At 34.3% G+C, this 12,041-nt stretch overlaps 1 protein-coding gene across 1 annotated transcript; it reads left to right on the forward strand.

Annotated features, from left to right (window-relative positions):
* The first annotated feature begins 3,912 nt into the window (after window positions 1–3,912).
* Window positions 3,913–5,234, forward strand: LOC149902229 (achaete-scute complex protein T3-like). Its single transcript, XM_090110241.1, has 2 exons — window positions 3,913–4,785; window positions 4,950–5,234. The coding sequence occupies exon 1, from the start codon at window positions 4,069–4,071 to the stop codon at window positions 4,777–4,779; it is 711 nt and encodes a 236-aa protein (XP_089966367.1). The 5' UTR covers window positions 3,913–4,068; the 3' UTR covers window positions 4,780–4,785; window positions 4,950–5,234.
* Window positions 5,235–12,041: the final 6,807 nt, after the last annotated feature.

Below are 12,041 nucleotides of genomic sequence, written 5' to 3' on the forward strand. Positions count from 1 at the left end.
GGTATCGTAAACCTATAAACGGTATATACGGGGTTGTTTGTCGGCTGGTATCATTTTTTTAAACAAGCCTTATTTATGGCTTTCATAGAAAATTCTAAGCGAGGTTCGATACTTCAGCTATATAAGAGTAGGTAGGATATTTTAAACGTTCGTTTTACGTCGTTTCCACAGACGATGTGAATGAACCTTAACAAAGACGGTGGATATATTTGTATTCGATTGTCGATTCTATGTGTGAATTGATACAAAATCGGTGGTATTATCTCGGGCAAAATCATTGTCGGAGTGTCAACAAGTCACGGGCCGGTTGACGCCGCATTGTCCCGACACGTCCCACCGTCCTCTCTGCGATCGAATTGTCCAAACCGATACGATTCCCCGATATTTCCCTGTCACTGCAACAACATTTGCATGCCTGTGACGTACAGCGTGTGAAGCCTCCACTCGGCGCAACAATATCGAAGGGTCTCTACGGTCTCTACGCTCTATGTGCTAATACATATGTATAACATTGCGAAAAGGTAAACAAAAAGGATCGGAAATTTTATAAGATATTATGTTCATTTCAAGGTTTCAAAATTGCGTTATATTTGGGCAGAATAAATAGTTTGACATTAAATAAAGTAATTAATCGTTAAATATTTTATATAAAGCGATACGTCTTCGAACCACAACAATGCCTTTGATCAATCAATTAAAACCGCGTTTCGGACATGTGTTAAAACGCAAATCATGCTGCGTATTTACATGTTTGATAAAGCTAGGCTTTGTATCGAACGCGAGCACGCTTGAGGGGAAATGTAAAACATTCCTTATTAATGCTTAATATCACCCTTTGACGTTGCGATCAATAGGAGTCACTCAACAAGTCGTTAATCAAACTATATTGGATAGGAATCAGGTAGTTCTTTTGTATGATGTCGGCGAGCTTTTACGTGTGATTTATAGATATGTGCATAATTTTTAAATATGAAATTAATGAGAGGTTGACTCCTCAATGAATTACATAGAGTCGCGTCGCTACCGATCTTTTCAACCAAATTCTGTGGTATTGACAAACAATTCGATTCGAATTCGAAAGAAAATCTTCCACACGGTTCAATGTTACTGTTGTAATTTCAAGGATTTTTATGACGTTTAACGTTTTTTAAAAACTGTTATTTGCAGGTACAAAGTATCGTAAATTGAAACAATCATTATCTCGAAGTTAATTAAATGTTTTCAACTCGTAAATAAATAGATATTGCGAAATAATGGAAAAAACGGATTCCGAGCAAATCATTTCAGTATATAGTTACAACAATAATTGCTAAGCAATTAACAGAATTTATAGACACTTATAAGTTTACTAGACCTACTATCAGCACATTAATGTAATTTAAAGACTGTTGCAGACATTTCCAGTTTTGTCTGAACTTCGCAAAGAAAAAGAATGCAACCGGCTCGACAAATGTAATTATTACTTAAAAATATAAGCGACTGTAAACAGATACGCTAATTGTGTATAGGAATTCAAACGCTAAAAATACTGCGGTATTCTTAGCAACGACACTTGTTATACATGCATTTTAGGAGTTTGCATTTTATATTCAAATCTCATTAAATGTAGTGCGATTGAGCATTGATCATCGAACTTTTTTTATGCTCCAAAATAACGACATATTCATGATACTTCGCCTGAAGAATCGGAGATCTAGTGCACAATTTATTATGTATACACATTGCTTTTGCACACTCAATCATTTCGATTATACAGGCTCTATTAAACGTTATTTACATAAAAAATAACGTTTTTCCAAACAATTAAGTTTATTTGTTTGAGTCCCACATCGTTGATGCGTAACCAGCAGATGATGCAGTTCCCATAATCATCACCCTAGTCCCACGTCATCTCGTAATTTGTATGAAATAATTGTTTTATTTGCTACAACCGGTAATTGTTTAATATGGGAATGTCGCATCACAACATTAACATGTGCCTAGTAAATATAGGGTTGTTGTTATACAAATACATACAATTTAATACCTGACTGTACACTGTACAGGCTATAGAGATATTATTAAGGACATATTATAATTTTCTGTTAAATTATGTCAATACATTTATTTTAGTTTTTTAGACATTCATATATGTACCAGACTAATAAATACTGTAATCGAACAAAAAATGCGGAACCTATTAACGCCTTCCCACAGGTCATTTCCGGTAAACATTACGGGGTCTATTACTTTAGGGGAAAATAATCATTATGTTTTTCATTATAAAAGTAAGAGTAGCGTGCATTACTGTATGTAAGATTTTATCTTCTTAAAAAGAGATTTAAACAATGATTATTATATTTAATAAAGCCAATAATTTGTAAGATATCGTGCGTTTAATCAATTTTAAAACAATGTAAAAATCGCATTGTATTACTCATCAATAACATTTGGAATGTTTAATATAAAAATTAAAAACGGTTTAAAGTCTAAGAAAAAGTAAACTAATATTCAAATTTCAATCAAGTCATTATAACGTACAATGGAATCTAGAATTTCAGGCAATATTCAAAACGTACAGACTTTATTTAATACGCAAATACGTAAGTGATAGTAATTATAATTATATATATAACTAGCTTCCGCCCACGACTTTGTACGTGCATCCCCGTTTTTCCCCGTTACCGCAAGAATTTCGGGAAATCCTTTCTTAGCGGATGCCTACGTCCTAACATCTACCTGCATGCCAAATTTCAGCCCGATACGTCCAGTGGTTTGGGCTGTGCGTTGATAGATCACTATATCAGTCACCTTTGAGTTTTATATATATAGATTATAATGCAAAGCAGTAATTAATTTGTGGATGATAATAATTAACAATCACGCATAATGTACATTAGATTACTATAGTATCACATTTATTTTAGGGAAAGAATTTCAACACCCCGCTATGTTTACACGTAATGACATGAATGTTTAGTATTCCTAAACAAACTTTACAACTTTAAATTAGTAGCTTATTTAAATTCAAAAGTAATAAATTTACAACGCATTTTATCAGTGTGTGAAAGATTTTAAATGGCCGAAGCGCGGTATAAGGCAATCTGATTAATTATTAATTAATACCTATATCAACAGCTTACAGTTTCCTTGTGATTAATCGTTTAAGAGTATTATAAGCTTAAACTAAATCTTAATATTTTTGTTACTTATATGTAATTAAATCCCAATCTACGCATATACAGAAAAAGCTCCATGTAACTTAACCGTGTTCCTTAATGATATATTTTTATGAAGTGATACAAGATTATATTCTAATTTATCTGTAAAAATGTAATGATAATTATTATTAATTTATTTAATTTATCATTGGACATAATCATACATTTGTGACTGCGTACCGTCTCAAAGATAAATATCATTTAACTCTCATCCTCCAGCTATGATATTCTTTATTAAGAAATATTTTAAATGTCTCGTATTAAGATGCGACTGTGTCGATAAAGTGCTTATATCGATTGATTTATTTAAATACTACCGAATTTGGATAGATTGTTATGCGATACTGACGCTTGGGTCTTTTACAAAAAATCCCGTAGCGGTCTCTTCACCAAATTCCTATCGTATATTTCAAGTTTATTATATTGTCGGTAGGTATACCATAGGAAAATTAATGAAAATATAAAGATGACGATATTGTAAAAATTTGGGTAAACTAATCGTAAATTACAGTTTATATTTCCACAGTGTTATTCAGTGGTCATCAATAAAAAACTGGGCACGCGTTAGCCTTGCCCTGTCCGCCACGCTCCCCTATCCACCTCGCCAGGTACGAACCCGTACGTGAAGGGAAGGGATGATGGAAAATAATAGGGGAAGAGAATTTTAAAATTTATATTTTTTGCAGCCGGCGCAGGTGATATAACGCGTGCGCGTGCGCCGCCGGCTCACTTGTGCGTGAAGCTCCGTTGCCGCCGCTCGCTACGAAAGCTCCCACAAAGCCTCCCACACTCGCGCCAGCCAGTGCTTTTCCGAGCGTCGCGCGGATCGGTTGTGTACTATTCGCAGTGACCCGCCTAAACACGTAATATGTTGCAAGAAATACAACTCGTTCAAGGTCAAACAAACTACGTCGTCGTCTCGTCTGGCTACCCCTCAGCGACCGTAACTAAAACGAATATGGAGAAAAGGGTCGTGCCGATCGCACCGGCTCCTGAAAAGAATTATGTCACACACGATACTCCCCCAAACCTACAATACAGGAAGAAAGTGCACTTTAGAACAAACCCATACACAGGACCGCAAGCTGCGTCGATTGCGAGACGAAATGCAAGGGAACGTAATCGTGTAAAACAAGTAAATGACGGCTTCAACGCCCTTCGCCGTCACTTGCCCGCTTCTGTAGTAGCCGCACTATCAGGTGGCGCTAGACGGGGGTCGGGGAAGAAACTGAGCAAAGTGGACACGTTAAGAATGGTCGTCGAATATATTAGATACCTTCAACAGTTATTAGATGAGAGTGACGCAGCTATGGGAATAACTCGCGATCAAGAAAATAGAGAAAACATTCCCAATACGCAATCGATGTCATCAGTGTCAGATATGGATGACAGTTTTTTCTATAGTAGCGGCTCCCCTTGTTCTGAGAAGGCCGATTCACCTGCACCTTCGGATTGCTCTTCGGGAGTGTCATCAGCATACTCTGCGGTGGATCGATACGAAGTGTCGACGCAGCAGCAGCTCGGCCCTATGGATGAAGATGAACTCCTGGATGTTATTTCCTGGTGGCAGCAAAAATAGCAAAACGTATGTATTTTTATTTACACTTTCCTATTGACAGTTTTCAAAATTTATTTACAACATGTTATGTAAAAAAAAATAAAGAATTTAACTTTATTTAATTTTTTATGAATGTTTTTATGTTATTTTTGTAATATAAAAATACTAATTTTTATTTCCTTTGTTAACAGGTACTCAATGATTCGAGTTTGGACGAATCCCTCCGACACACTCAATCAATTTTGCGGTTGTAGTGAAGACGAAAAGACTCTTAATATATCTAGTCAAATATTAGTGCCTTAATATGTTTAATTAGTAGAAAATAGTATGAACTGTATGGACCAGGAAGTGACCTATGTGAGAGCTATATGATATGTTTTGTTACCGTATGATGGACGAGCTTGAGGCCTTTAAAGTAATTGTTATGGAGCCAAATGTAAATATTAGTTTAAGGTAACATTAAATTATTTATTGAATATTTGACTTTTCTTACTTGATTTTTCCCCATTAGATTATCTTATTAGAATCCATCTCATTTTCTATTAAGATTTATATTACTCCATACAAACACAGTTTTCACCTTTTTATTTAAATTTACGTAAAAAATTATCTTTTTAATGTACCTATATAATATAAAATATTTAAATAGAACCTCTTTTTTTCTTTAATATCCTTATCCTGTATTTTGAACGGTATTGACGTTAAAATAAAATTTTAATTATTTTTAACTTGTTACAAATTAAAAAGATACGAAACGTTTTCAGTGTAAATAAAAGGAACTAAATATAGTTTTATTTTTATAGCTTAGATAATCATCGTCGATGTATTATTATAAGTCTTCTTGTTCTTCTTCTTATTGATAAATATGTCTTTAAAAGTCGTTTAAAAATATATTGATGTATGAAGCGTATTATTTTTCCGTATCTTATATTAATAGTCCATTTATACAGCGTTATATCAAACTTAGAGATATACATTAACAATATTACTCATTACCTGTATACAAATATTACTAAAACAACAAGTCTTACAATAAATATTTAATTCACTGTATTAATAATGCAAAAACTCGTAGGAACAAAGCTTAACCAACCTACGAAATATTTTAGACCTAACAAATATTAATATTAAAAGTTTGAAATAAAAAACACACTACAAATACATATTACTCTCCACCCGCGGGTTCGCTCGCTTTGTCTATATAACCTAATCAATTATATGTACTAAAACCTTCCATGAGAATTACTCTATTTCAAAAAAAACCGCATCAAAATCCGTTGCGTAGTTTTAAAGATTTAAGCGAACAAAGGGATATAGGAACAGATAAAGCGACTTTGTTTTATACTATGTATAGTGATTATGTATAGAAAAGCCCTTGTATTAAACATGTTCTACCTTTAATAACTTGTAATTTTTATTTAATTACATTAAAAATAACTATAACTGCAGGAAAACAGAACATTGAAGACAATCCTGAAATTTCTAATTACTCCTGGCTTTTTTACCTACGTACAAACACATACCTACACAAATTTTAGTCCTTTTTCATTACGTCCTTATGTTTTCGGTTTAAGGGGGGTTAGGCGGTCAGCGAAAATTCAGCTATTCGGGCCTGAGGTAAGCGGTGAGGGGGTCCGCGTTTAGTATGGAATCAACGTGCTCGAAACTGAAAATCGTAAGCGCCATTCACATTTTTATCAAAAAGTGAATGAAAATATTTAGTATTTTCTAAATCTAAAACAGTCACGAAATCGAGAAGGTAAATACCTATGTATTTGTGATTTTATACGAATTATTATCGTAAAATACAGTTGTAATGAGAATTTATATGATATTTTAGAGGTAACTTCAGGATTTTTTTTTATCGAGCAAAATTTTTCCAATCGTGTTTTGGAAACAGTCATCCCATCACACATACGTTCTGTAATACATATTAGAAATTTCAGTGCGAAAAAACTTAAATATTTTCAATTATAGCTCATAGAAAACTAAGGGCCCTTAAATAGTAACAATAATAGTATCAATTGAAGGATCCATCACTTCCAGCACTACGAGACATGAAAAATGAGCTTTTCATGCGGTAATAAAAATGTCATCCTCATGATATCATTATTATACATTACATTATAAAATTCAATACATATTTGCACACAAGGCAAATGCATCAAACACACGACCGTAAACTACACCCTACAACATTTTTATAAGCATTCTGCGTAAAAGCGAACCTTGTTCCTTTACCCTTTCTAGTAATAAATCATAGCCCACATGGATAGAATTAGCAGAGCTAGATGATATCTCTAAGAAATTCAGTCAAAATAAAAAATACCTCACACGAAACCAATCAACTATCATTATACGACAAACAGATGAGGGCACGTTCTATTAATTTATATCCAATGTGGGTGGATAAACTGATATTATTTTTTTATGAGTCGCAGAATATAAAGCAACAAATAACTATAATTTTTATGACATTTTTATTAAGGTCTTTGAAAAACTATGAGGTAAATAAACAATAGATCGTAAAGCGTATGAACTAATGAAGACACGAGACAAATTTGAACTATTTGTGTTTGATATGTTGAATGATTGTTCACGAATAGTTTATACATATTAATTGCTCCTAAAATTATAATAAGGGGTATTTTTAATACAAAAATAATTATGCTATTTGTTCTAGAAATATTACAATTCCTATATTCGAATATGTAGATACTTTTATATCCTTAAAATAAAATATATAGGTAAAAACATGATCATATTTAATTAAATTAATGTCTATGCATTAATAATTGCATTGTTATGGCACGTCATGAGAAATTAATTTGTAACTTTGGGTTGCGTGTGACCGAATCTTTTCTACAAAAACGTTATTGTTTTGATAAAAAATGACACGGCATAGAGGTATCTGATAATAAGTGTAGGCGGGGTCACAACAAAAGAGAAATTGGTTAACACCAAACCAACACAATACGGGTTGAAGTTTTGATTCGGGTGTAAAATTAAGTTTCCTAGCATTCTTTTGTTTGCTTGTTTTATGGTCCGGGAGCCAGCAGCAGATTTTATGACCAAGTTCCTCTCAAGCGGTAATTAGTAAAATGCATCAAAGTATAGTATTATGAAGCTTCGTGAACGTCAGCTGGAGCTCGGTTGGGGGGAAGAGCGGTTGTAGCCTCCCGTATCAGCTGACGGTTTTTCCACCAAGATACAGCCAGCTGACATATATATTTATCCACAGTTACATATAAGCTATCATCAGGTAAATTTTTGTTTGAGAGGAAATAACGGAAAATAAATTTTTCTTTAAATTTAACTTTCATGTTCGAGACACCAGCTGACGTATAATACACCATGTTGTAACCAGCTGACTATTTTTTTTCGTTGAGATATTGGGTTAGCTACAATTTGACAAATTTTTAGCTGAGAGGAAATGAATGAATGAATGTAATTTTTTTCCTATGTGCGTGGGAGGCTACAACCGCTCACCCCCCCAACCGAGCGCCAGCTGACGTTCACGAGGCTTTATAATACTATACTCTCATGCGTCTGACGAATTATCTCTTGAGAGGAAATAGTTAACAAAATTTGCACCTGGCTCCCTAACCATCTTTTTTCTAACGCGCGGTTTTGGTCACCGTTTATAACACGGCTGTTTGTTTAGCAGATCGATGGAAAATTACTGTTTTGTTATTATATATTCTTCTTAATTGTATAATGACTGTTTTTTGAAAAATTTAGTTGCCAAATCAAATGGGCCGCTTTTTATACAATAAAACGATCTCGATAACATTTTGTTGCTGAACCACGATCGCTACTTGACATCAATCACGCGCGTAATCGCGTCTGAAGCCTTTCTGAACTAGTGGAGACTGCATTTAGGAAGTTTATCTTGCTAATGATGTTTAACGACGTAGCCTCGCTGTGTTATCACTAGCTGTCGCCTACGGTAGCTGGTCCACATTGAAATACGCTTCCAGCAAAATCACCCATATACGTTAGGCAGCAAAATCTAAATTCCTGTGCACAAATGTATGTAGCGAAATGCTAGTAGCATTTTCTCATCGGCTGTCCCTTTGTCGCCTTCGATATCTCAAAAGTGAATTAATTGACGGATCGCGGTAGCAGTGTTGATTACTCTTTTTTTGTGACTTCCAACCACTTTTGTCACTAATTTTATCTATTCGATACGAGGTTGCGTTATCGTTTGTCGAAAATATGTGGAGACTGGAAGTATTACAGATTATCGATTTCATCGCCTGCATCAATTTAGGCGTCGGTAATTATGGGTAATTGATTTAAAAATAATGCACGTGTGTGAACCGTTCGTAGCGAGTAAATTTAATAGTGCGGAGGCGTCCAGGGTGCGCGGTAATATTCCAATTGAATTCGGGTTGCGAGAACAAAAGCCGGCAACACGGCTGTCGGCCGCATTAACGCCCTACTACAATAAATCCAGGAGGTCCGTCGCCATGGGGCTAATTACTCTGGATATCGGTTGATATACTGTCTACTTAGGAGCCGTGATGTATGACCATATTCAAAGGAATGGACGCCGCTCGCCCGAGGCGCGGACTATATGCCCTGATTATAATTATGCACGTTTAGGATAACGACTGTCGACAATGCTCCGCTAAGCTCTAACCGCGGAAGCGTGTTTCGACCGGTCACTGAAGGACGTAATGAGACCTCCTTGTTTATATTTATCACAACCGCTTGTGTAGTGAGATAAGAAAAACATAGTTAACATAATCATGCACCTCTTCATAAATAAAAAGACTTTAAGGAACAAAAAATTTGCTACGCAGACAACGACTCCTTCAATACGGTTCATTCATAAAACATAAGAACCATTAAGCACGACAAAGGAGGAACTTTACGAAACTATGCAGCTTCTTATAAATCGACATCGAATGAGATATCTTGGCCGAAGTATTGTGGTCGAACAACAATAAGATCTAGATTAGTGACGCGTATTGTGTCGCCAAAGGGTTACTCTTTTGTGCTGTATACAAGAGCTGCGCCCGCGCATAATGCGTATCAGCGAAATTTTCGATCATCGATTCGCACGGTTTCTTCGAAATTTAAAAGATAATAAATAGTTTTGCATTGTTGGTTTTTTCTATACTTTGCAATTTAAATAAATTGAACTGACTATGATAAACAATTTCAATATGTTTATTGTTTATCTACCATTCTGGTGCTTTTATGGTGAAGAAGTAAGTTTACCTAATTAAATAATATATAATCAGCAAAAGGTTTACAATAAATAAACCTCTTTGTCCTTGGAATTTAATGGAAATCTTTAGAAGAAAAAAGAAGTAGAAAAATGTTTAGTCAGTAGGCATATATCTAGAATGCCCACTAAATACGATTTCTAAAATATGAAGTTATTTGACGTGCAATATTTCATACGTTTAAACAATTATTTTACAATTTCCTTATTTTAAAACATACTGATTTCTCACGACTACGACTTTCTAACTAAAGAAATAGTATATAAATAGTAAAAAAATTGACATTATTTAACCACATTTCACGAACTAAGCCACCAGTGTTGAATTTGTTACCAAACTTACAATAGAGCAGTGATAAGATCAAAACTCAGGCCTCAGTAGACAAATTGTTTGCATTCAATACCCATTACTTCGTCGATGTTTACAAAACATGTCATTCTAAAAGAATTACTTTAAATAATACTTTGTACTGTGAAATTGATTCTTGGATATCCATTGGGAACGGTGTGAGAAATTACATGGTGGCTGATCCTTATCTAAAGCAACAACATCTTTAACACGATGTTATTATTTAAATATTCACTGAATGCTAACTATTAACTTGTACTATTTGAATTTCGATTTGAATGTATTAGTCAGAATTTGTAACGTGTACGCGATACCATCTTTTTAGAAAGACACCAAAAATGTTATGTCTTTCGAGAGAATGTACGTATTTACATTTCAACGACACGTTCTACAGGGTCGATCGCAAGCATTTTTCCTTAAATTACAAAATCCCAGCGTAACCAATTAAGTTAAATATCTGCCAAAAATATTACGCTTCTCACATTAGCATTACCGCGCAAAACGAGGTACATTTTCGATGTGGCTATCAATCTGCAGCGCACTTCCCGTCGAATCATTTCATATTTTCAATTTGTAAGTGTAATGTTTGATAAAAATCCTTTAGTATCGGGCAGATGTTAAATGATTTCGGGCAAGCAAGGTGTCGCAGCTCAGGTGCCGAACCGCGGCACAAGCCATCAAAATGTCCCCAACGTACAGACGCGAGAAGAAATAAGAAAACACATTTAAAACATTTTTTTGGTTAGATTTGATGAACGACTTTGGAGGGGTGATGTACATATTATGTTCTAGATTGATTTTATTTATTTTAACTGGATATTACAACTGCTTTAAGTAAAAGCACCTTGTAACAAATACCTCTGACACTTTTCATCGTTTTATTAATATCACTATTAACAATTTGAAAATAACTAACTCATAGCTTTTTTCGTGTTCGTGAGATTCCCTAACATATAACAATATCAATATAGATTTACTGATCTTATAAAGCAAAAAATATTGACATTCCTTCCTTCATATACGCAATAATTTAACATTGTATAGCGTAATAAAATAAAATACAATTAATTAATCACTACACCAACTGCGCTTCAGTGTCCTTCCTGCAAGAATTTTTTAAGTCCCGTAAGTACGATGGTTTGAAGAAGTGGGCCAGCATGAACCATCGATTAAATTCCGAATGTTTTTGGTAATTATTTTTTTGGCAACGTGCAATCAATTTTATATCATTTGCATATCTGTTACGTTTTAATTGCATTAAGGTAATATAATTTTACAGTGAACACATTGTACCCTGATTATAAATGTATTATATTTACAAATTAATATTACTAAAAAGCAAAATGTTATGTCGGGATGATAAAAAGTTAATTTTGAATTAAGATATAATGGAGAGCTCGAGCCACGTTGAAGTCTTTTATACCAACCGGGTGATATTTCATGCCCATTGCTAACATACACTTCACTATGAATGATTTCTATGTTACTACTACCCCAATTGGGTATATATTCATATCACTGAAAGGTGTAAAATCTCAAATACAATAAACGCGTGCAGAAAGCAGATGACAACGCAACCTTTACATAACAGTTATCAAAAGCTGCAGACATTCGTCGAAATATAAAATGCAATAATCAAATCGGACGGGTGCTTCACGGTCAAACGGATTTGCTAGCTAAAGGATTTGCGCAAAAACT

This window comes from Colias eurytheme, chromosome 15 (assembly GCF_061535395.1).
Source record: "Colias eurytheme isolate Ceu_HAF_F1 chromosome 15, ilColEury1 Martin Lab GWU primary, whole genome shotgun sequence".
Classification (NCBI taxonomy): Eukaryota; Metazoa; Arthropoda; class Insecta; order Lepidoptera; family Pieridae; genus Colias; species Colias eurytheme.